This window comes from Scatophagus argus, chromosome 21 (assembly GCF_020382885.2).
Source record: "Scatophagus argus isolate fScaArg1 chromosome 21, fScaArg1.pri, whole genome shotgun sequence".
Lineage (NCBI taxonomy): Eukaryota > Metazoa > Chordata > Actinopteri > Scatophagidae > Scatophagus > Scatophagus argus.
The window spans coordinates 19,492,341-19,517,273 of NC_058513.1; the positions used below are offsets into that span (position 1 = coordinate 19,492,341).

At 45.6% G+C, this 24,933-nt stretch overlaps 2 protein-coding genes and 1 long non-coding RNA gene across 16 annotated transcripts; 2 read left to right on the forward strand and 1 right to left on the reverse strand.

The window, feature by feature from the left end:
• The first annotated feature begins 955 nt into the window (after window positions 1-955).
• Window positions 956-14,310, forward strand: rab40b (RAB40B, member RAS oncogene family). The gene is made up of 6 exons (XM_046377367.1): window positions 956-1,511; window positions 7,656-7,716; window positions 9,481-9,541; window positions 11,537-11,614; window positions 12,046-12,268; window positions 12,439-14,310. The coding sequence occupies exons 1-6, from the start codon at window positions 1,370-1,372 to the stop codon at window positions 12,735-12,737; spliced, it is 864 nt and encodes a 287-aa protein (XP_046233323.1). The 5' UTR covers window positions 956-1,369; the 3' UTR covers window positions 12,738-14,310.
• LOC124052751 lies at window positions 8,955-14,912 on the reverse strand. Of its 2 annotated transcripts, none has more exons than XR_006842050.1 (3): window positions 14,775-14,912; window positions 9,407-9,553; window positions 8,955-9,266 (listed from the first exon to the last, which is right to left on the reverse strand). It is a non-coding gene; the product is annotated as an uncharacterized LOC124052751 (long non-coding RNA). The 2 variants fall into 2 exon arrangements; XR_006842049.1 differs by having other exon boundaries at window positions 9,407-9,549; window positions 14,775-14,905.
• Window positions 14,629-24,549, forward strand: LOC124052746 (prolyl 4-hydroxylase subunit alpha-1-like). 13 transcript variants are annotated; one of them, XM_046377355.1, is made up of 15 exons: window positions 14,629-14,731; window positions 16,177-16,257; window positions 16,550-16,646; window positions 16,969-17,213; window positions 17,318-17,455; window positions 17,644-17,898; window positions 18,027-18,205; window positions 18,280-18,456; window positions 18,960-19,030; window positions 20,645-20,744; window positions 20,837-20,890; window positions 21,349-21,414; window positions 21,520-21,588; window positions 22,068-22,164; window positions 22,536-24,549. In XM_046377355.1, exons 1-15 carry the CDS (start codon window positions 14,644-14,646, stop codon window positions 22,604-22,606), a joined length of 1,788 nt encoding a protein of 595 aa, XP_046233311.1. In that variant the 5' UTR covers window positions 14,629-14,643; the 3' UTR covers window positions 22,607-24,549. The 13 variants fall into 13 exon arrangements, 10 of the variants coding, with proteins under 10 accessions (XP_046233311.1, XP_046233310.1, XP_046233315.1 ...); XM_046377354.1 differs by lacking the exon at window positions 18,960-19,030 and adding an exon at window positions 20,019-20,089; XM_046377359.1 differs by having other exon boundaries at window positions 17,062-17,213.
• Window positions 24,550-24,933: the final 384 nt, after the last annotated feature.

The following is a 24,933-nucleotide window of genomic DNA, read 5'->3' on the forward strand; positions in this document are numbered from 1 at the left end:
TGGATGTTGTGACGTCAGAACTGCTGTTGCTACGTGACTCACAGCTGTTTGTTGATGACATGATAAACTGATATTACAGCAGATTATTGTTCAAAAGAGAATGAAGATGATTTAATAAATGATGATTACAAACTGGACCCCCATTCAGCTGCAGCTGACTTTAAAACCAGTTTAACAACATGTCAGACTGTAAATGGGAAGATTAAAGGCAGAGGAGTTGTGTTCCTTTTGTTTCACCTTTTGTCGTGATTAAGGCTTGAAACCCTCGACACCAAGATGGTTTTTTATTCAGTTTGTTTTCACAAAACAAATTCAGGAAAAGGTGATAATTAATTGGTTACAACAACTTTTTCTCCTTCTTTCTTTCCACCATTTTATCTCACTTTTAGTTTTAATTTGTTGTTGCTGTGGGTTTTACACTTGCTGTCTTCTGTTTTGCAGAAACAGTACTGTGGTTCTCTGAGGCAGAGCTCCGCTTTCCTCCCGAGGATTTGGTTTTTGTTCTGCCATTTGAAGGATTCTGAACAGCAGGTGGCAGCAGAGGACAGCTGGTTTTTACCGAATGTGCTCTTTGCTCCATACTTGACAGGAAGTAGTAAAACATTCAGTTTAAAGTGGCATCGAAAATAATTTAGATTAACACATTTTTCGAGACCTTAATCAGTTTACGCTTGATCTTTATTTTCTTCAGAGAATGTAAGTGTGAGATTGTCCACGTGTGGTGACTGCAGTCAGAGAAACGCGCTGTCAGGCTTTTACTTTGTAGGCAGGAAGTATTGCGTTCATCTCATCCTGTTCAACTTGACGTCACGTGGGGCAGCCAATCAAGCGTCTCCTCTCGTGTGTTGACGGACTCTCCAGCGTCAGGTCCGGGCTCGACGTTGCCCTAGCAACTCATGGGATGAACCAATCAGACAGAGACAGGCAGGCTGGATCCCCCTCCTCACCCCCTCCATCTCCATCCGGACACCACCTCCGCTGGAGCTGGGAGGCGGAGGGAGGGAGGCCAGGGAGCCGTCCGTTCGCCCTCCTCAGTCCGGAGTCGAATTGAACCGTCGGCGGAGGATTTTTACCTCCATGCGTAAATGCGCGGTGAGTCCTGTGCGCCCTGATGGCTCAGAGGACGCAGTGACAGCTGTCGGCGTCCGGGGTTCACGCTGAACACTTGTAGCTCCCCTGAACACAGTCTGGATCAGGTGACCAAACTGTTTGTTATATGTAAACACGCAGAGTCTCCGTCGTGGATCGCGGGACCCTTCGCGCCTCTCTCGTCTTGTTGCGGGGCGTTGGAGGAGAGGAGGGCGTTCAGGCTCCGTGCTGCCAAGTCTCATCCCATGATGGGACACGGCAACTGTCATCTACTGCGACGATGAGCCACAGAAGCAGCCCGGTCAGGGCGTACGACTTTCTGCTCAAGTTCCTGCTGGTGGGGGACAGCGATGTTGGGAAGGGCGAGATTCTGGCGAGCCTGCAGGACGGAGCGACCGAGTCCCCGTACGGATACAACATGGGTGAGTGAGTGAGTGGCCCGCGGGCCGGAAGGGGTGTGTCTGGGGTCAGTGTGTGCAGAGAAGGTCACTTATTACACTCAAACCGAGCTTCTTTTTGGAGGTTATACGCGCTCGGATGTCTTGGTTTCCTGCGCGGTTTTACGCAGGGCGGACAGCTGAGAACACCAGTGGACCAGACCAAGCGACCGTTCAGGTACAGAAGGAGCTGTGACAAGCTGTGTTGGAACTTTGTCTTTTTGCAGCAGAGCAGTGTGAACAGCAGTGCTGTTAGAGGGACGGACTGGTGCCACAACCAAAGCGGCCTGAGTCAGAGCTCTGCAGCTTGTTCCTCATGTTCCTCATGTTCCTCATGTCCCTCATGTTCCTCATGTTCCTCATGCATGTGTGCGCACAGCAGCGGAGGAGGTCCCTCAATCCAGGCTCCAGTTTGGAGATGCTGCGTCTCTCACTTTCATACAAATGAGTGTGGATGTTTGAAAAGCGTTAAAAGCCTCACGTGTACGCACCGATTCGGTAATAATACGTAAAATAAGTTATAAAACTGTAACAACAGAAGGCAACAAACAGGAAACCTGACCAGCAGTACAACACAACACTGAGTCGTTCTGTGATGAGGCACAGAGATGCCCAGAAATATCCGCGTTTATTCTGAGCCATAGCTGCACGCTTGTTTTACCCTCATATTCTCCTTATCGATTCCACAGCGGGTCATAAACCTGTTTCTGACCCGTCAATGTCCTCTTCAGCTGTTTGTTCCTCCAGGTGGTTTGAGACACAGCAAGACCTTCTTTATTTCCGGTGCAAATTTTGGTGTTTATTTCAGGATTTCCTACAGCGTTTGAAAAGCAATGAAACGAGGCTTTTGTGCAGCGTGGGTCATCAGCTCCCATTTGTTTTGGTCATTTTTCATTGCTGTGTGTGTGTGTGTGTGTGTGTGTGTGTGTGTGTCAGTGCTGACAGGCGGGCAGCTGCTCATGACTCACTCACGCTCTGCAGGAGGGCGTCCAGGACGAGCCGACGCTCTCAGCTCTTCACACTCAGCTTACAGTTGATGATGATGATGATGACGATGGTGATGATGTAATTCACACTCCGGCGGCCATGTTGGAGGCTGACTGTGTACATGTCTGTACACCACATGTACAACCAGCTGTCCGAGCAGAGCAGAGCAGGTGTGACTGATATATTTGATCTCCAAATCATTTTGGCCTTTTGCAGTTGGGTCGTTTATGCCACACGGAACAAAAAGTCACATCCGATGTCTTCTCCTAAACACTCATGTGGTCATGTGGTCATGTGGTCATCCCCCGGAACGGCCGTTTCTCCATCAGAATTGCATCCGTTCTTTTCCATAACATTTGGAAAGTCCAGATGATTAAATCCTGATTAAATCCTGCTTTAAACTGCACTTTGACTGAAGGCTGCAGCTGATGAACGCAGTCACGAATTAAACCCCAACATGAATGAACTGTGGGACGAACACCAGCCGGTGGTTCCGTTCTTCATGTGTGTTTTGAATGGGACTTTTTGGGGTGCCTGTCGGGTTTTGTTGGACGTGACGACACGGTTTCTCCCACAAAGGCTGTTTGGCTCAACTAACGGAAAACCGGTGCGGTGAAGTCTCCATGTCTGCTGTTTCTGGGTCAGCTCCCATAATAGGAGGTAGGATGGCACGCCGAGACGTAGCTGTGGTCGGTGTCTCTCTGCCACGGAGATTTGCGGTGAATTTGCGGGACGTCTACAAGCTCCAGTGGAACAGGATGAAGGCTGTGGAGGCCGCTCACGTCCCGTCGGGGCTTCTCTCCATAGCCAAATCCAGAGACGATCCGCTTTTACAGGCTGCGATGGGAGGACGGTGCCAAAACCACACGAAGAAGCATCGAGTCCAGTTCGGAGAACTCTGACACAAGTCAGCAAGAATGCACACAAACAGCCCCACGGCGTACTTTCTGTATTTTATGAGCTGTTATGTTCTTTACAGATGAGATGCAGGAGGCCAAAGGCTTGTTATCAATCTGCTCTGAAACAAATGGTAAACAAACATCTGGCCAAAAACCTTCAGTGGCCACGAACTGCTGTTTGGGTGCTGGTTAACTTAACAAAACACTTCCTGTGTGTGCTGAGGGGGGCTCAGTGGGGGTTAAGTACTAAACTACTAAAACTAAACAACCCCCACTCTGTTACATGTTATGTAGGGGGCGCTCGCGAGGTAGTCAAAATGAATGGGGGCCTATGGAGCTGTGGGCCCCAGAATGTAACTTTAATGGCACACGTTTGATGAAAGATTGATGGATTACCTTTCTGTATTATTATTTAGGTATTTGCGGCATACGTGGCAGTTTACAACATCTGCCATTTTGGTGTCACACATCAATCAAACACTAAGTTTGTGTTTTGTTTTAACCAGACTGCTAACGTCTGCTGTAGCTCTTGTTAGGAAATCAGAAATCAGACTTTATTGCCATTGTAAGTGAAGAGGTTTCACATTACTAGAAATGTCTTGGTGATTGGTGCATACATAGAACGTAACAAGTAACATATAATAGAAGAATAAAATAAAATAAAATAAGGTAACACAAAATAAAATAAGATAAGTAAAATAAATATTTTTCTGGAGGTAGTCCAAAAGTGAGGTAGTGCGGGGTGGAGTATAGTGCAAGTGGGTGAGGTAAACTGCAAGTGAACAGCAGGTGGATCATGACATGAGCAAAACCAATTGCTAAGGTGCAGGGCAGCATGTTAGTCAGTTGGTGTTCAACAGTCCAACAGCAGAAGGGAAGAAACTGTTCTTGTGGCGTGAGGTTTTGGTCCGAATGGACCAGTCTGAGCTTGTCCCTGGCGGTGGCCCCAGCGTACCACACGCTGATGGAGGAGGTGAGGATGGACTCAATGATGGCCGCGTAGAACTGAACCACCATCTTGGTTGGCACCTTGCGTTTCCTCAGCTGCCGCAGGAAGAACATCCTCTGCTGGGCCCTTTTGATGAGGGAGCTGATGGACGATAATACACAAAAGCATATTACTGTGGTTATGTTGATGTTGTAATGATAATTGAAGTTAGTCTGCTGTAAAGTAACGCTGCTAGCCGTAAACTTTAACCGCCCAATCAGCATACATTAGCTTCATGCTAGCGCTTTATGGGCAAATATTTTGCCGTGTGAGAAAAACAAACAGACTTTGGTATTTTTTCTTTTCAGTTCTGGTATATAATAGATATTATATTTACAAAGACTGAAATAAAAATTGGGCTTTTGTGTAGAAGTTGGTGTAAATAATTATTTTAGCCACTTAGCTCCATTCACTTCCATTCTTTGAGGACAACCTTGCGAGTGCCCTCTGCGTGAATTAACCAACCTTGGATACAATGGGATTAATAGGAAGTGGACAGGCTGTCCTTGGAAGGGCTGCGGGTTTAGTGATGAACAAAGTGGAGATGCCGTCAGTGTTTCCAGGAGAGACTCTTTCCTCTGGATGATCCCACTCAGACAGACGTGCTGACCCTGGCTAACACATGACTGCTAGCTTACTGTTAGTTAACTTTTAGCACGTGTAATTAAATCTTGTGAGGCAGATATTTTTCATTCAGTGTTTAAATTCATTCATTGTCATATAAGATAATGTAACAGCAGGCTAATGTAAGATTAGCATGGCTAAGCTAACCACTCTTGAACATCAGCTAACAGGCTATAAAGCTAAAATAGCCTCAGTGTAACAGTTGTTCCACAGCTAACAAGCAGGATGCTAGCATTAGCTGTGTAAAGCAGTTGCAGGGCTTAAAGCTGATGTTATTTTAGCTCAAATTATCATGTTTTATCAAACAAAAGCTGATTTGCTGGCCGAAAACATCTTAAGTAGTTTTGAAGTTTGATGACACGCAAATTCGTGAAGCGTTCCTCATTTTTGGGGGCAGCCGTGGCCTAGAGGTTGGAGAAGCGGCTTGTGATCGGAGGGTCACCGGTTCGATTCCCCCACCGGACGGGCAGGAAAGATTTGGGTGTGGTGGAGTGATTAATGCGATAAAATGCTCCCCCCCTTTCATTAGCCGACTGATGCTGCCCACTGCTCGTGTGTGTGTTTCACTGTGTGTAATTTGCCGGGTGTTGCATGTGTGTGTTCAACTAAGGATGGGTCAAATGCAGTAGTCAAATTCAGTATGTGTGTATGTAAAAATATATATATACTGCCAATAAAAGTTGATTCTTCTTCTTCTTAAGTTTTGGAAAATTAACTGCAACCACTGACTTCCTGGAAAAGGTCTAACAAGACTGAGGACACTTTGAGACCACCTCAAAGCTGTGCATTAAGAAATAGCCCTCTGATTTAACTGACAATCCACCCAGTAGTTAAGTCGGGAAAAAAGTCCTGTGAAAAACCCACACAGGATCAGCTGCTAGAATGGCTGAAAATCCAAAACACTCGCCACATTAGACGTTCATTGAGTTCGTTCCCTCAGCATCTGAGTCTGAGTGTGAACTTCTAATCACTGATAGGAAGACAAACAAAATAATCCAGAGTTGTAAACAGTGTGTGGTCCTCCAATACAGCTGGCACTGTGAGTGGCCTCTGCTGCAGCCACCGTCACACACATGCACAGTGACACACACACGCTCACACACTCCAGCAGGCAACTACAATCTGTGCTGTTTTACTGTTGGACTGTTTGGACGTCTGTCAGCAAACCTCAGTGTTCCAACCTCTTATGTAACGCCACTTTCCCAAGATGCTTCATGTATCATGCATGCCAGAGAGAGAGCGTGTGTGTGTGTGTGTTCAACTTGAACATATGTGTGTAGGTGTGACTGGTGTGTTGCTTTGCTCCCAGAATAACTCGTGTATTATATCACATCTTGTTCTCCCAGGTCTTCCTCCTCTCTTCACTCTAACAAGCCTGAATTCTCCGTCTCTTCCTCTGAGCGTATGTTTCTTCTTCTCTGAGGTTTTCTGCTCGTGTTCGTGTGTCCAGAGCAGAGAAGAGTATGAAACCTGACTGAATCGTGTCTGTAGCACAGCTGAATGGAGCTGTCCAGTTGGCAGCTAATGATTTTGTCTTGTTTATTTGTTCTGTGCCCACTCGCTTCCTGATTTAAATGACACGTGGATGTTGGTGTACACGTGTTAAATTTGACATGTTGATTTTGAACATGTACAGACTACGCGCATCACACTTCAGTGCCGTGTGACAAGGCCGGCGAACGCAGCAGACCGGATGTGTCCATTCAGGACAGTGTCTGCAGGTCACCACGCTTCTGCATGTTTTGTGCCACTGCTTTGTGATGAGCGGGTCTTCAGGGCCAACCAGCTGTGGTGAGGTTTAAAGGCTCTGTTGGCTTCGGCTCGCCACACGATGACGTGACTGTGACTCTGAGCTCTTCTGCTCGACAAGGCAATGAGCAGTCAAGAGCATTTACGTAACATCTGTGTGTATGTGTGTGTGTGTGTGTCTGTGAGTGTGTGTGCACTTGGCAGCTATTGTTGAAGCATCACTGGAGTGTCGTTACTTGCAGACAGCTCCTGATAATTACTGTTATAAAAGAGACGAGCTGCTCGCTGCTTTTGTTCCCGCTGGGAACTCGTGTGACAGCAGCCTGAAATTAACAGCCAATCAAGTGTGTGTGTGTGTGTGTGTGTGTGTGTTCGTGTGAGATAGAGAGAGAGACAGCCAGAGTTAGGTTGGTGCGGAGGATGTTTTGAATAAGTCAGCATCAGCCGTGATCTTTGTGTGTGTGTGCGCATAAAGCTTGCGGGTGCTGGGACAAATCTCTCTGATATTCTGAAGTAAATCCCCGGCCGTCTTGGTTGGATGAGACTTTTCTTAATCTGCTGTCAGAGCGAAGTGGGAGGCTGAGACCTGTTTGAAAACCAACCAGGACTGCTAGAAAACTAATGATTTATGGCGGGAACACATGTTCACATCACACATGTTTATTCTTTTTATACACACCAGAGATGAGTCCAACTGGATTCTGGACTCAGCCTCTTCAGGTGGTCCATCTTTATTTTAATGGTTGAGTCCAAGCTTTAACAAACCAAACAGAAGTGGTCAGGGCAGAAGACGCCCTGACGTCACTCAGGTCTGAAAAAATTCTAAGTTTTAACCGCTGGAAGCTTCTTCAATCTGATTATGATTTGTCGTTGTTGTTTCAGGGATCGACTGTAAGACAACCACCATCCTCCTGGATGGGAGGAGAGTCAAGCTGCAGCTCTGGTACTAACGCACACACACACACACACACACACACACACACACACTCCCTGCCTCTCACCTTCACTCGCTCTCTGGATGAAACTCATGCTGTTTGCCTCTGGAGTGAAAGTGCACGCGTGTCCACTCCCCTCGTTGCTTTCGGGTCATGTGATCATTAGCAGAAAGGCTGATTGTGTAAAGGGAGGACAGACAGAGAGAAAACAGGAAGCATGTGAGGCTGGTTGACCTGACAGATCGTTCAGGTGACGCAGCCTCTGGCCAACATGCTGTTCTTTCAGAGATTTATGGTTTTTGCTCTTCACTTCTAGATGAAGCTGCTGTAAAAGCTGAACTCGTCGCTGCCGTCTTCCTGTCACAAGTTGAGAGTTTATTTGGCAGCTTTAAGGAATGACTCGACATTTTGGGAAATAAACCTTTTTCCCGTGGATCTAAAATTACAGACTTCCTCTGTGTCTCCAGGCAGACTTGTGAGAGGAGGAAATAAAATGAAAACACACAAGAAGGGTCTTATTGTGTTGGAGCAACCATCTGCACATACTGCAGACTGTTCAACTGCTACAGAGGCAAACAGGAGGATGAGGAGCACTGCACAACGAGGCAGACCATGGAAACACGAACGCATCACTTACATGTACACATCCATGTTTCCATCAAGGAGGGAGGCATTATACTACACTGAAAGCACCACACACGCCCGTCCATCCACGGGTGTAAACCCTCGGCCCTCTCAGAGGTATTTTTAGAGCAGCTCTGCTGTTAGCCTAGTCAATATTAAATTATTAATCTGAAACTTTGTTTGATGTATAAGCAGATGAGACACTTCAGCTCTTCTGTGTGTCTCTGGGGGTCTGTGTGTGTGTGTTAATAACGGCCTTGGCTACACACACACTGAGTACATCCAGTTTCACAAACACCTTCACAGCAACACACAGAACTCCTGTCCTGATCGCTCCGTGTCACTTCCTGCATTGGGCTCACGATGACAGTCCAGTCCTGCTGATAAGACCAGCTGGACTCTCTCAGCATCAGTTTTGTTGGACCACCTGCCTCTCAGACCGGCAGCTGGCCTTCTATCCGGCCCGGTCGGCAGCAGCAGGCCAGCGGCCAGCAAGCGTCCTCAGGAGCCAACCATAACACAGCTCTGGTATTCAGCTCTGCTGTTGGGAAACACACGCTCTCCAACAACAAAACAGAGCCACAGTTCAGACCCAGAGGACCCAGAGGACAGTACAGCAGTATGGAGGACTCGGAGGGGGTTTATTATGATGTGGTGCATTTTTACAGCACAGAGAGGAGGCCCACAGTGAAAACTCTAAAGTCGCAATAACATAAAACTTTATCTATGAAGCACATCTCCCATAAAACAATACAGAGTCAAGAATAACAAGTCAGATCCTAAACAGATCCTGAACAAGTCATCATGTGTCTGTCGGCTGGTCTTCCTCCTTCTGCTGGACTGACTGAATGTCCATCAGAACTGGACTCAGTTCCTTTGCAGAGTCCTGTTTTCCTGCTGTCTGTCCTATATCAGCTGCTGGTGTCTGTCGTGTCTGTAAATGTGTAAATAAAGATGAAAAACCTCACTAGTGGGTTAGTCTGACACATTTCAGGCTTAAACATAACCTCTTAGTTTGGAATTAAGATTAAATGCTTGTTTAGATAGACAGAAGTCAGAAGACTAAATGTTTACCTTAAAAATGTCTGTATGAAGAGGTTTGACCTGTGACCCTGATGTCTCAACCTTTTCTGTCTGTATTGTTCCAGGGACACATCTGGTCAGGGACGATTCTGCACCATTTTCAGATCTTATTCCAGAGGAGCACAGGTACGATTCTGTCTTCGTTCACAGGAAATGTGGATTGTAAAGGTTCTAAATTTCCCCCAGGGATCAATAAAGTATTTCTGATTCTGAATTAACACAAAGTAACAAAATTTGTCCTTTTGAAAAGGCATCACTATTATTCATTTTTATTCAAGAGGCCTTTTGAAATAATTATAATATTATATATATTATAATGACATAGGTGTTAGCGTCATCCATCTGATGCTGACCTGAAGTTTAGCTCGACTAACTTTAGCTTTATGAGCTTTAGCTTCAGTGGTGTTCCTGCTAATAGCTAACACTACGCTAGCTTAGGACCTGCATGTTGTTGTTGTTGATGACTGATTCCTGCTAGTGTTCTGTTAGCTGTGTGCTGACATGATGGTAGTTTAGATCCACGAATGCTTGTGGTTGTGCTCTCAGCTGACAGCTGGTTTGTGTCTACTTTGAGTCCTTCAGTCGAGTTTCTCTTTGTGTTGTCATTGACCTCAGCGAGAGTGTGAAGAAATTCATCCGTCACGTCAAACGGCCACACACCGCCGTGTTCTGTTCCCACAGGAGGGAAGACAAAACACTTTTCACTCAATGAAGTTGTGTTGCTGTCATCACTCAGCAGGCTTTTAGTGGGTACAGAGCAGCTATCACCATGGCAACAGCCACACGGTCGCCACAGCGAGGCTCAGAGCTGATGAGGAATCTTCAGAGTGTGTGTGTGTGTGTGAGAGAGAGTTGATAATAACCTACACATCTGTCTGCTGTTGGAGCAGCAGTCCGTATTTAAATCAATGTGTCGATCAAATGTTTCTACATGCCATATTTATTTTACTTATTTTATTTTTGTTTTATTCTATTTTATTTTATTTTATTCTACTATTATGTGTTACTTGTTACGTTCTATGTATGCACCAATCACCAAGACAAATTCCTAGTAATGTGAAACCTCTTCACTTACAATGGCAATAAAGTCAATTCTGATTCTGATGCATTCAGGAGGAGGCAAACAATTATTTTCTATTCATTGTTTTAGCAACAAAATGTCAGCAAATGGTGAAAAAATGTCCAATGTGACATCTTCAGATTTTGTCAGTCCAGTCTAAAAGCATCTAAAAGCAGAAGCTGAACTTGTCGACAAATTGTTTCATCTCAAATAAGATAAAATGGTTTGTGCCTGCAAGTTTCCAAATTGCAAAAATAAAATAAGATCTGTGCAGTTCTAATCAACTGACATGGGATGATGGAGACTCCAGCTGTGGTTTGTTGTTTCTGGAAATGTTTCACCTGGGCGTCATCATCTGGCTCAGTTTCAAAGTGATGTCACTCGTGCTTTACTCCCAGCTGATTCGCAGGACGACAGCGTTGATCAGCACTGCAAATGATTTAGCTTGTTACACAGCTGGTATCCCTCTCCTCCAAGTGTGACATCAGCAGCAAATATTTTCTTCCTCACTGCAGTGAAAATCAGCCTCACACACACACACACACACACACACATGCAGGGAGCTCAGGTCTCTGTGCAGCGAGCTGGCCTTTGGAAAGGGCCTGATGTGAGGCGTCCACATTGGTTTTCCTTTTCAGCCCCCACACACGACACGAATGTGGCTCGATGCTCTGTTAATGTGCAAGAGGAGGAAGCAGCGGGTGAAATCCTCAGATCTGTAAGCGTTTAGAAAAGAAAACGCGTCAAAAAACAAATCAAGGAAATCAAGAAGATGGCCGTGAGACACCAGTGAAACAGACACAAACAGCTGCAGTAATTAAAGGCCTGTGAAGAGTAATACAACCAAGAGCTAACAACACAACACGTAACTCGTACAAGAGAAATTTTCTGCTTTCACTTTCGGTATTAAAAATGCACAAAAACTGAGAACACTGAAAATTGTACTAAACTAAACTGGCAACAAGTATTCATTTAGTTTCTTATCAAGAGTTCCTGTAACTAATGGTGTGCACAGCAAAGAAGGTTTCTAAGAGCCTTCCTCTTGGTTTTTCTCTCCTTAGGGAGTTATTCTGGTGTACGACATCACCAACCGCTGGTCCTTCGACGGAATCGACAGGTGGATCAAAGAGATAGACGAGGTGAGCGAGGGGTCGAACCTCAGATCCATCGCTTCAGCGTCTCTACACGATCCCCTCAGTGTTTCTGTGCTTTCTAGTCACATCCGAAGTGATGCTTCACTCCAGTCAGACAATCTGAGCTCCTCTCTGAATGAGTCAGCCGACGCTCACATCAACAGCCCACACATGAGTGTAAACAGAGCTGCTCTCAAACAGGAACGCAGCACCCAGCGCTCAGTGACTGATCCAGGGTCAGCGTCAGGTTTCATTGTTCTGCACATCCCACTGAGTTCTGTGTTCAGGCTTGAATCTGGGACTTAACAAAGTGAAAATCTTTCTTACACATTTTCACACATACACAAAGGACAACACAAGGACTCTTCTGTTTAATCTGACATCATCTCAGTGTTGCCCCAAGAACAAAACCTCACTTCTGTTTCCTGTTTACCCAGCATGCCCCAGGGGTGCCCAAGATCCTGGTTGGGAACCGCCTGCACCTGGCCTACAAGCGTCAGGTGAACACGGAGCAGGCTCAGGTGTACGCAGAGAAGCTGGGCGTCACCTTCTTCGAGGTCAGCCCGCTGTGTAACTTCAACATCACCGAGTCGTTCACAGAACTCGCCCGCATCGTCCTGATGAGACACGGCATGGAGCGACTGTGGAGGCCCAACCGAGGTCAGTCAGCTCGCCTCGTGAAATCTAGTGCCAGTGTCTCGTCTTGAGTATCGGCTGGTCTGTGCTGCCCTCTGGTGGACACCCAAACACAACACACCACTTTGACCTTACTGAACAGTGTATTGCTGTGTCTGTCTGTCTGTCTGTCTGTCTCTCTGCCTGTCTCTCAGTGTTGAGTCTTCAGGATCTCTGCTGTCGCTCCATTGTCTCCTGCACTCCGGTCCATCTGGTTGATAAACTCCCTCTCCCACTGGCTCTTAAGTCCCACCTGAAGTCCTTCTCCATGGCCAACGGCCTCAACACCCGCATGATGCATGGACGCTCGTACTCTGTCACCGCCAATACCAACGCCCACCACGGCGCCACCAAGAGGAGTGGAGGGGTGCTGCTGAAAAAACCTAAACTAATCCGGCCGCCCCCTCTCAGCCCGTCTGCACAGAGCTGCAGAAACAGCTGCAAAATATCCTAACGGCTATACGCGCAGACAGGATGTGTCGGTGAACGCATCATCACCATAAGAGAATTATGACAAGTCATTGGTTTTCTTCATCATAAGAAAATGGTGAAGCCAAAAGCACACTGTGTCTGTCTGTGACAAAATACACCAAACACTGAAAGGGAGCAGAACAGACAAAACAAAATGTGGACGAGACTTCAGGTCAAAGTTTAAACAGTCTCAACTCTGTGAAATCCGCTGCTTTTGATGAGCGGGAATCAAACCTGATCTGTGAGCGAGTGGACATTGTTTCAACAGAACCTGCTGACAGGCAGAAAGTCACCTGAAACACAGTAAAACAGCCGTTTGTTTGCATTCAGGGTCCATTTTGTTGTTTGATGGGTTTTTTCATGAGGAAACTTTCACGTCCAGTTGTAGAGGAACTGACATGATGTCCACTGTGTCAACAGGAAATGAAAGATGACTTCTTAATGCAGCCGCCATGTTTTTTAAAACCATCAAATCTTCAATGTGACTTCAATGTGTGAGTGTTTGGGCCGTCATTGGAAAGAAAATTCTAAGATTTAATATTGAAATATTTTTAGTGAAAAGCTCTAATGTTATGGCAAACGTCATAATTTTCCAAAAAATCTTCTTGAAAAGGTTTTAATATTTTGAGAATAAAATCATACACCTTTGAAGTAAAATCTTTCAGTATATGGACAGTCAGGAAACACAAAAACACACTCATCTCCACGCTTTTGCAATTTTCTGATAGAATCTGCGACTTTATTTTCAAATGTTAGTCCAGCTTTTTAAAAATTGCAACGTCATGTTGAAATACTAACATTATTAAGACATTTGAACTATTATGACTTTTTTCTGAGCTTATTTTGCCTTTGTTCTGGAAATGTTTTTTGCTGACTCTGGCCCTACGAGCACTGGTTGAACTCAACACGTTTTTGATCTTTCTGTTCAGTTTGCTCACAGACCTTTAAGGACACTGAGGAAGAAGTACTCTGAGGGAAAAACCAAATTACAGCACTTAATGCTGAAAAACCTTCAGGTCCTCTCACAGACTGATCGTTGCTGTATACCTGCAGGTGGAATTTCCTTTACTGCCTCCTTATAGGCAAGTTGTGCTCATGGTTGTGCAGCTTTTTCTTTAGGATGTCTTGTACAAACCAGACTCATGGATGTCCACAAACAGGAACACACCTATCTGTACATACATGCACTTTGGACTTGCGTTTTTTGCATAATACACTGAAAGACGTGAATACACTTCAATGTGTGTGTCTGAGATCAAACGTTTACCTTCCTCTTCCTCTGGGCCTGTTTCACTGGCTTGTCAGATACACTTTCAGCTGCAACTTGTGTACAATATTTGTACGTATTGTAAAGATGACTGTTTGATACGAGGACTGTGGAGAACCTGTGGGGTTTGTACATGTTTTCAGTGCAAAGTGATGTTATATTTTTCCTGACTGACACCCACAAGTCACCCACTGCTGACAGAGGAGCTCACTGAACAAAACAGTGTTTCTAGCACTGCCTATTAACGTTCAATAAGATGCACCTTTACAATAAACTTTATCCACCCTGACTGTCTGTGTTGTACTTCCTGTGGCGGAATAATTTATAAAATGGAGTTTATAAAATGTATTCTCAGAATACACTCGTTTATCTACTAATGGTTCCTTTACTACCATTTACACTACTCTTTAGCAATGTTACTTATTTTGTCATTTCTAAACGTAACTGGACAAACAATCCATAACATTATCTCACTAGGACTAAATTGGCTGGAGTCAGGATCAGGATTAAAGCTGCAAATGTTAGCCTTGACTCCAAACACAACCTGTAACCCCATATAATAGGCCCCAATGCTAACTGCTTCTGGAGCAAGGTTGGATTCTAACAGGTTAGCTGTTGTGGAATGTTAGCTCATGTGGAAGAAAAGCTTTTCTGGACTCTGAGTTGGTTACTGAGCTATGATTGGACAATCGCTTGGGGGCGTGGTTTAGGTAAGTGAAGGTAAGTCGCGCTGCGGCATTGTTACCTGCTCACCTTTTGTGTTGTTTGGCTATAACTTTGGTTGATTCAGAACAAACCTCCTCCTGGGAAAGAGTCCCACAGCAAAGTTGGGCCCTTTGTTGTCGCCCCTTTCGTATGGCTGCTAGCCAGGCTCGACCGATCGTGGCAAATCAGTTACTATGACAACGCACACGGTCACTGCCCATTGCTCACACAAGGCCCAACGTTAAGTAAAAAACTGTCGTTTAACAGTGGAGGAAATGTCCAAAGACTGACCCACTTCCCGTCCAGCAAGAGGCGGTAAAGTATTGTTCGCCGCCATCTTGGACGAGCAGGAGGCGGAGAAGAAGAAGTTGTTGCGCGTGCTGCTGCTAGCTTGACCGTTCAACAACACGAGAGGGAATTTGGGGATTTTGCCGACTGCGTTTGAAACGAGGGATTTCCTGTTTTCTCGTTTCCGTCAGGAGTAAATACGGTAGAAAAACAGATTTGGCAAGTCTTTTTAATTTGTTAACTGAGATTGAACAGACACTCTTGGTGGCCTGTAGGACACGGGCTTCATCCAGAATTTTCCAAGGCTTCTACGAGCACTTTAGCAGAGCGTCTCCGGACAGCACGGTGACCGACCGCAGCGCTACAGCCGGCGGTAGCTCGTCATTCACCCCGTCGCTGTTCACCCTCCTCTTATCTGAGACCAAACCTCCCAGGTCACACAGTTCGTTGGGTTATGTGAGGACAGGTGTGACTGCTGCCTGTGCCATAGTCGCTGTTTTTGGCTCCATGTAACATTAACAGACAGCGGAGTTAAGTTAAGAATGCGCAAAGCCCAAATGGGGGGAAAGTAAGCAGTTATTTAAGGACTTAGTGTGGAGTTTGTGGAGGGATGGTGTTGGTCCGGCAGGTTTTGTGATTCAGTGCTAAAAACCTAAAAACACACTCGTATTGTGGTTCAAATTTTGATGATTTTTCTGTCCATTTTTAATTTCACTTGAACTTCATGGAAAAGTTTTAGTATCCATTGCGGATATCTAAAATTACATTTGTAAATTTCCCTTGCGTCATTTTCATCAGTTTTTATGAAAAAAGCTATTTTTTCATACTTTTCATTTACTGTAATATTGCATTCATTAGGTTTATTTCCGAGGTAGTTATCTGCATGGTGCTGCCTTCAGGTGTTCATGTCCTTATTCTTGTCGAGCCTGTTTTTCCGATAGCTTTAGAAAATTTGCACACTACATAAAATTGAGTGTGTCTGAACAAAATTCCTGAATTCATGTTTGTTATTTCTGAATTTCCAAAAATAACTTCTGAAATGATCAACTCAGCCAAACTCAGAAAGTGAACTTTTCCATTGGCGTTGCTGTAACTTAAAGATCTCTTCGACGTGAAGACTTGTGTCACATCCAGTCCAGTTATTTTACCCTCCCGTCTGTAGGCTGGATGGCTTTCTGTTGGTTGCTGATCCTCCTCCTCCTCACCTGCTCCTCCACCCACGCTGACTTCTTCACCTCTGTCGGTGAGTCATCTTTGTTTTCGTGTTGTTCATTCATACATCTTCCTCCTCTGCATCCCTCTGTGGATCTAAACTAATTAAAGAAAGAGCTCATACAAGTAGACTGACTCACATTTTTGCTTATTTTTAAAGGGACAGTTCACAGGCTCACAAACGCGATTCATTTTGATCCCAAACTGAAAGAAGCTCATTTTGCTGTGAATGAGGAAACTGTTGGTGCTGCAGTTCCAGGCTAATGTGTGTGTGTGTGTGTGTGTGTGTGTGTGTGTGTGCGCGCGCGCGCGCGCGCCTTCAGGTCACATGACTGACCTGCTGTTCACAGAGAAGGACCTGGTCACCTCCCTGAAGGACTACATCAGAGCAGAGGAGAGCAAACTGGAACAGATTAAAAAGTAAGAAAACAGGATGATTCAGTCTGAGATCAGACGACTCATGAATGTGACAAATCCAGATTATCAGCCAGTCTCGCCAGGCGCCTTAGTCTCATGACTGAAGAGAACCAGTAACGATGAGGCAGGAAGTATTCACATCCTTTGCTGAAATAAAGTTACTAAATTACCACTGCAGAAATACTCTGTTACATGTCCTGCATTAAGATCTGACTTCAAAAAAGTAGAATCAGAAAAATGTAAATAAAGTACTGAAAGTAAACGTACTGACTGCAGTAAAGTGTCCCTCTTACTGTTGTAATGTTAATGTGATATTGTGTGCCAGGTTCAGCTTGTGTTGCCAGACGACCCTGCGCTGCCTCTGTTGTGTGCTTACACGGCTGTGCGTGTGTGTGTGTGTGTGTGTGTGCGCGTCCAGATGGGCGGACAAACTGGACGTCCTCGCTGCGGTGGCTACCAAGGACCCCGAGGGTTTCCTGGGACATCCGGTGAATGCCTTCAAACTGATTAAAAGGCTGAACACAGAGTGGGGGGAGCTGGAGAACCTGGTGCTCACTGACATGTCTGATGGTAAAGAACTGGTAGCTCCTCATCCTCAGAGAGCAGCTCAGACACCAGGAGCATAGGAAAAATGGCTCTTCCTCTGTGTGTGTTCTTCTTCTGTGGTGTTTCAGCGTTCATCTCTAACCTCACCATCCAGAGGCAATACTTTCCCAGCGACGACGACCAGACTGGTGCCGCCAAAGCTCTGATGAGGCTGCTGGACACCTACCAGCTGGACACCAACACCATGTCAACCGGAGAGCTGCCAGGTCAGCAGAGCTGCAAGGCCTGGATATTTCCAGGGAAATATTACATTGTGAAATAAATATCCCACAGTGCAGTGACAGTACACACACTGAGTATGTAGTGCACACTGTATGTGATTTTGGATGCAGCTACACTGAGGAAGGTGGACGTCCATTTTGAAACCTAGTCCCTCCCTCTCTTGACTGCTCAGGCTCGACCTTGGCCGCCTCACATCGGAGTGTGCTGACTGTGGACGACTGCTTTGACCTGGGCAAGGTGGCGTACTCAGAGGCAGACTACTACCACACGGAGCTGTGGATGGTCCAGGCCCTGAAGCAGCTGGATCAGGGAGAGACCTCCATCACGGTGGACACCGTCACCATCCTGGACTACCTGAGCTACTCCGTCTACCAGCAGGGGGAGCTGGAGAGAGCGCTGGATTTCACTAAGAGGCTGCTGGTGCTCGGTCAGTAGCGTGAAGCACTTCTGTTTCTGAATAACCTGTGGTTAGTCCAAAAAGCCATTTGTTTGCTTTTTGTTTGGTGTTTTGGGAGCAGCTGTAGCCTGACCTGGAATATGTCTCTGTCTGGTTAGACCCAACACACCAGCGAGCCAATGGGAACCTTAAGTACTTTGAGTATCAGCTGGCTAAGCAGATTAAGGTGAAGGAGGGGGTGGAGCCTGAGGAGCGACACAGGAAGGATCGAGCCGACGATTACCTGCCAGAGAGGAAGAAGTACGAACGGCTGTGTCGCGGCGAAGGTCTCAAGATGGTGAGGAGAGAGAAACAGTTAAATGCAGACATCAGCTGGAGATCATCCATCATGTTGCTTTTCTTTTCTGTCAGACTCCTCGCAGGCAGAGCCGCCTCTTCTGCCGTTACTACGACAACAATCGTCACCCAAAGTACGTGATCGGTCCTGTGAAGGAGGAAGACGAGTGGGACCGCCCTCGCATTGTCCGGTACTACAACATCGTGTCTGATAGGGAGATGGAGAAGGTCAAAGAGCTGGCCAAACCCAGGGTGAGTCCAAACATTGATTCACAGTCAGTACAGAAACCGTTCGGTTCACAAACCTCTGCTGATGCTGGGGCCAAACTCAGACTGAAAAGCTGGAGCAAAGGTCTGCGCTCTGACAGTCCAGCAAGTTAAATAAAACCGAGAAACATTTGCATGTGACAGATTGTCGGTCTGACACGATGAACATGTTTTCTGCTGCAGTGTGAAACATTAACGTAACAGGACATTCACTCACGTACGAATTATCGGGTCAATAAAACTGTAAAAAAAAAAAAAAAAAAAAAGAGTCTTACATTCAGATTGTTATTGTTAAATTCAGATTTTGAATGCAGAGCCTACACTTGGAGTCTTTGTACATTGTTCATACTTCAGCAAGCTCAGAGTACTTCCATCACCAGTCATGAGGTGTTTAGAGTGTTACCTCTGGGCTGTTGTGATGAGGAAATGAAGCGCACCCTCATGTCCGCGTGCGCCGCTCTGTAACTGTCGGCTGATTGGCTCCACAGCTGCGACGAGCCACCGTCTCCAACCCCGTAACCGGCGTGCTGGAGACGGCCCACTACCGCATCAGTAAGAGGTAAGAGCCGCGAGAGCAGGAGGGGGGTGGCAGCTGTCTCACCCTCCTGCCTCCCCCTCCGTGTCAGTTGCTGACCTGGCAAGAGCAGAAGAATGAACCACAGTTTTGTTCCAGCTGGTGGAAAGTACTTCGAATGGCTCACAATAATTATGGTCAGAAAAAAAGTAAACCTGAGACACATAAGAAATTGGAAATTGAGTTCATTTTCTGTCAGTGAATCAGAGGAGGAATCGTTAACTTACTTATTTTCCCATTTGATTCTCTGTCTTTAATAAGTCAGTAAACTTCATGACTTCATGCTCTTGCCAAGAACAAAACTGCATCTGTTTGACCTGAGAGGACAGTGAGTGGGGGCTTGGTGTGTTCTCGTGGTTTCTCTTCCGTGGTCACAGGAGGCAGCGGGCAACTCCAACAGGTCAGGCGGCTTCAGGTCCAACGAGCTGCCACCACACTTTTCTCCTGTCGTTCACTTCCTGACGAGAGGGGAGATCTTTCACTGCTGCTCTCACACAGAGAAAATGAACTTCTCTGATTGGCTGTCGAGCAGTGGTCGGAAGTAGCAAATTACATTTACTCAAGTACTACACAGTAGTATTTTGAGGTACTTGTACTTGAGTGCCTCCTACTTGTGCTCCTCTCCATCTTGGAGGGAAATGCTGTAGTTTTTAGTTGACTCTGTTTATCTGACAGCTTTAAGCTCTATGTGTTGTTAAAGGAGACTTTTCTCCTCAGTAATTGTTGAAGTACTTCACTGAGGCCCAGAAACTGAAAAGCTTGCTGCAACAGAGTATTTTTACTTTGAGAAGTTCAAGCTCTGAGTTGTGAGCAGGAAAACTGAAGCAGAATTTGAAGTGTTTGTCCTGAAGCTCCTGATGCCTCCTTGACTGCAGCAGCTCTGTGAGTGACCCGTCTCTCTCTGTCTGTCTGTCTGTCTGTCTGTCTGTCTGTCTGTCTGTCTGTCTGAACTGTAATGTGGTTGGTGAGCTAGCTCAAACGTGCCACGGTGCATGACCCCCAGACAGGCAAACTGACCACGGCCCATTACAGAGTGTCCAAGAGGTAAGAGCTGCTCACACGGAGGCGTCACCAGATCACCAGGACCTTTTCAGTAAAATCATTCACTGTAATCTTACGAAACACGCAAGCTTAACATTCACAGAAAACAGAAAACAGTTTCTCTCAGGTGTGGCTCTGAATCTTTTAACCGCGACAGACCTGTGTTAGTCAGTCTGTAATAGTTTAACAGCCTTTATAGACAGAAAGAAAACATTTCCTAACTAACGCTAACCGTGTAAACTGACCTGCAGTCAGCTGTTAGTTCAACAGGTGTGTGAAAGTTGCATGCGTCCTGTAACAAAGCTGGAATGTGTGATATCAGCCGTTTTTCTGCATGTCTCCCTGTTTTCCTGTAGTCCTGCTCTGCTCAGTAACTTCACTGTTCAGTGACTCGACTGCCATTGTGAGACGAGACAACGCTTTGATTTCTGTCCATGGCCAATCACGTTAGAGCGGGCTGTGTTTGTACTGCAGGTGTGAAATGTAACCTGAGAACGGCGTCTCCCTGTCCCTTTCACCTGACAAGACTGATCTCAGGTTTCCTCTGTCCTCTCTCAGTGCCTGGCTCGGAGCCTTTGAACACCCAGTGGTGGACAAGATCAACCAGAGGATCGAGGACATCACCGGCCTGGACATCACCACTGCCGAGGACCTGCAGGTGACACTCACCTGTTCTGGCTCTGTATGAAGCTTTTGACGCAGTGTTATTTGTCCTTTCGTCTGTAATGTTACTTCCTGTTGGGGATGCAGGTGGCTAACTACGGCGTCGGGGGACAGTACGAACCTCACTTTGACTTTGGCCGGGTAAATAAACCACCTTTTAACTTCGCTGTCTGCAGTGAGCTCACTTCGTGTAATGATAATGGCCAATAATATGTGGACAGCTGAACATGGCAGCCTCAGGTGATAGTCGAACGTGTTACTCGGACACCATTCATGTTGGAGCTGCCGTGTCGATCACACGAACTGCTGACACAAAATTGGTCAGCTTCAGAACAATACTGTGATTTCATGTTTCTTGTTTGGTGACCCGGTGATCATTTGAAACGATTACTAATCAGTTAGTCCACTGGAGACTAACTGGGAATTCTCTGCTTTGTATTGGAGTTTTTTTCTGCCTTAAAAATGCAGTAATGCAGCTGCCCACATACATTTGGCCATGGAATGTACACGATAAAAACACATTTTATTTCCCAGTCTTTATCAGCATTTCGGTGTCAGATGCGATGCAAATGATCCACCTGTTTGTTGTGTGTTTTCAGAAAGATGAACCAGATGCCTTTGAAGAGCTGGGGACAGGAAACAGAATCGCCACCTGGCTGCTTTACGTCAGTACTCAGACCTCTGTTTCCTCTCTTATTGTCAGAGTCTGTGTGTGCTGCTGAAGTTGGACTCATGTTGGCTGATCGACTCTTTCCTCCCTCATGCTGCAGATGAGCGACGTACAGGCAGGGGGCGCCACAGTCTTCACTGACATAGGAGCTGCTGTCTGGCCCAAAAAGGTTCAGTTCCCCCTGATTCTAATGGATAAACCTGCTGACTGTTTCGTCTTTTTACCCATTCAGAAACTAATAATCCTTAGGGTTACAGAATTGAGGTGAGCTGGTTTCTAAGCAGGACCTTTCCAGGTCCATCTGGTTTGGAGTCTGAGCATAGGAGGACTGATCGCTGTTTGTCTGCATGTTAAGAGCACGTGAAAGGATCCACGTCACAGTCAGTCAGACTTAATTAAACTTTTTATGTGATTTGCAGCATTAAGTGGTCCCGACATTAAGCTCGAATCAACAGTCACGGGAAGTGAAGGGTGAAACAGTCCTCAGTCTTATTTCTCACCTCGTCACTCTGTCTGAGTTGTGTCAGACTGGGGGAATAAAAGAAAACGAATCTGTGCCGACAGGATCAGGACTCAAAGCACATCCTGCACCTTTAACTCTGAGGCTAAATGATGAAGGGTTGGTGACGTGTTGCCGTGTGTCTCCAGGGGACGGCGGTCTTCTGGTACAACCTGTACCCCAGCGGGGAAGGAGACTATCGGACCAGACACGCTGCCTGTCCTGTCCTGGTCGGCAACAAGTGGGGTGAGTTCACCAGTCGAGTGTGACGTGTGAGCGCAGGTGGACACACCTGAAATATGATCAGCTGGTAAATGATGATGTTTTTATGGATTAAACTACTCAGCAGTACGTGAAGTCATTATGGTCGGCTTCTCACTTGCCAGCTGCAGCTTTAAAATGATGAGTACGTTTACTTTTGGTACTTCAGGTATACTTTAATTTAATTGAGTTTGGGACTAATGCTTGGAACAGAGTACATAAGTCTGTAGTATTAATACTTCTACACACAGTTGTAGTTATGAGTCTACAGTTATACATATTGGATCACCTGAGCTTATCATCTCTCTGCCTGCCTGTCTGCCTGCCTGTCTGTCTGTCTGTCTGTCTGTCTGCAGTGTCCAATAAATGGATCCATGAACGAGGGCAGGAGTTCAGGAGGCGCTGTGGCCTCCAGGAAAGTGACTGACAACCGACCTTCCTCCTGCTTCATCTGAGACATCCTCCTCTTCGACTCAGTCTCACTTCAGACTGCTGAGCCTGTGGCTGCACATGTGATCTGACACATTTATCTTTATCTGTGTGTGTGAATTCTTTTACCCAACACAACATCAACCATCCATTAATAATTATGTTATTAACTGACAAATGAAAGCTGCTTTTACCATATAAAGTGAGGGATTGTTCCAAGGAGTTTAAGAAGCCCTTAAATGGTGCAGATAATCTATTCAGAATACCTTAATGTATTGCACTACATTGCATTACATTACATTCATGTATCCATTAACAAACCCTTCAGTTCACACCTTAAACAACTGCGTCCCTTTTTCGAGAGCAAGCGAAAGAGCAGCTGTATTATACTTCTTTTTACTTTTTATTAAACCTTTAATCCATGCAGAAAAGCCCTTTAAATAATAATTTCCCTAATCCCAAGTCACATTCGCAATGCGTTTTCAATGACTTTCACTTGTAACAGAGTATTTTTACTGTGTGTTCTTAGTACTTTTACTGTAGTAAAGGATCTGAATGCTGGTCTCCTCAGGGTGATTGACAGGTCACGTTCTGCTGCAGGTTCTTATCACTTCACGTCCCCCTCCAACTGCTACGCCCCTCATATCCACCAATACAGTGTGTGTGTGTGTGTGTGTGTGTTTTCAGCCTTGAGGTCATTCACTCACAAACAGCAGATAAACACTGGACACACACTTTGTGCCCTCTCACACGCGCTGCTTCACTGACCGTCGTATTTTCCTCCTTTAATCCTCTTTAATTAGAGCATTCGTCACCTGAACACTCCATCGGTGCAGATATTTTTTAAATCTCTCTAACATGTAAATGTTTAAACCGGTTTCTCTGTCTGTACTGTGCTACAGCCAGCAGCTGGTTAGCCTTGCTCAGCATAAAGACTGTAAACAAAACCATCTCACTTATTAATGTATTTCTATTAACGTGTTTGTTTAGTTCGACTTGATAAATTTGTTTATATAACTTATTAATTTTACATTTGATTCATAATTTTATCTCCATCACAAAGTAACATCAAGCTGCTGCACGCAGTAAGCTAGTTGAGCTAATGCTAAGTTTAAGCTAGGTAATGCTAACCTGATACCTGCCGTGGAGCTGGATCACATGTCCTGAACTGTGCAATCAGATCACAGACGTTGAACGGAGTAGCAAATTACTGAAGTAAAAGTAGTAATACCACAGTGTAAAAATACTCTGTTATAAGTCAAGGTCCTGCGTTGAAAAGGTTACTTTAGTATAATCAGGAAGTATTTGCAGTAGAATGTTTTTAAAGAGACCATTTCAGAAAAACATTAATGATGTTACTGAAGCTTTGACATGTTCATCACTTCAGTGTTGCAGTTCATCCATCACAGCTGGTTGATTGATTATTCATTCTCTATCAGTAATCTAAACTCGATCAGATGAATGTAGTGAAGTAAAAGTACAGTATTTTCCTCTGCGATATGGTGGAGTTGGAGTACAAGTGAGTGGTTACACTGCAGGATCAGATGGTGGCCCGGCTGTGTTAGGTCAGTGTAAATCCAGTACTTGATACTTCAATACTTCAGCTGTCAAATCGAGCCTGAAGCTTCATGCTGCTGGTGCGGTGCAGGTTTTGAAACTGCGATATAAAAAGTCCATCTGACCGCACTGAGCGAAGGCCGTGGAGTCGGCGAGGAGAGGAGGACTGATGGCCGCGACTGCGTGAGTATTGTTTTAATATCAACTCCCCTCACTGAGCTCACATCTGTTTCAGCTGCTGCAGAAAACGTGTCTGCCTCAACTTGATTTTATGCAAAGAGATGTTTGTGTGTGTGAGACCGAAGCGTTTGGTTCAAAGAAATAAATGTGAAGCTGTAAAATATGTTTGCTGTTGGAACAAATAAAGTGTCTGTTACTGCTGCAGAGGAAAACTCATCTCACAATCGCTGTTTGTTCAGAGCTGACATTTCAACAAGCAGATGTCTTCTTAGGTCTGACCTGAGGTCAGTTTGTTACTCTGTGGTCTGCACACCCTCTGTGCCCTGGGAGGGCCCTGCTGTCCAGGTGCTCTTCACCTTCACTGCAGATCCCACAGTCAAAGTGATTGGAATAATTGCTGTACCAGATGCTTTGATCTCCTCCTGTCGTTACCTGTTCATCACCGTTGGTTTGTTCTGTGGGACGCCAACATGAACATGAAGCTCTAAAGTGCTGCAGGAGTCAACCTGCTGATAGCCCTCAGTGACTTCATCAGATTCACTGAAAGGTTTAAGAGTAAAAAGTACAAGTACCTCAAATGTGTATTTG

Coding starts and splice junctions, on each gene's coding strand:
- rab40b (XM_046377367.1), top strand. CDS start 1,370: ATGAGCCACAGAAGCAGCCCGGTCAGGGCGTACGACTTTCTGCTCAAG. Junction 1,512..7,655: donor CCCGTACGGATACAACATGG/GTGAGTGAGTGA, acceptor TTGTTGTTTCAG/GGATCGACTGTAAGACAACC. Junction 12,269..12,438: donor ACTGTGGAGGCCCAACCGAG/GTCAGTCAGCTC, acceptor CCTGTCTCTCAG/TGTTGAGTCTTCAGGATCTC.
- LOC124052746 (XM_046377355.1), top strand. CDS start 14,644: ATGTTAGCTCATGTGGAAGAAAAGCTTTTCTGGACTCTGAGTTGGTTA. Junction 18,457..18,959: donor AAGAGCTGGCCAAACCCAGG/GTGAGTCCAAAC, acceptor TTGGCTCCACAG/CTGCGACGAGCCACCGTCTC. Junction 20,745..20,836: donor CCACTGCCGAGGACCTGCAG/GTGACACTCACC, acceptor TTGGGGATGCAG/GTGGCTAACTACGGCGTCGG.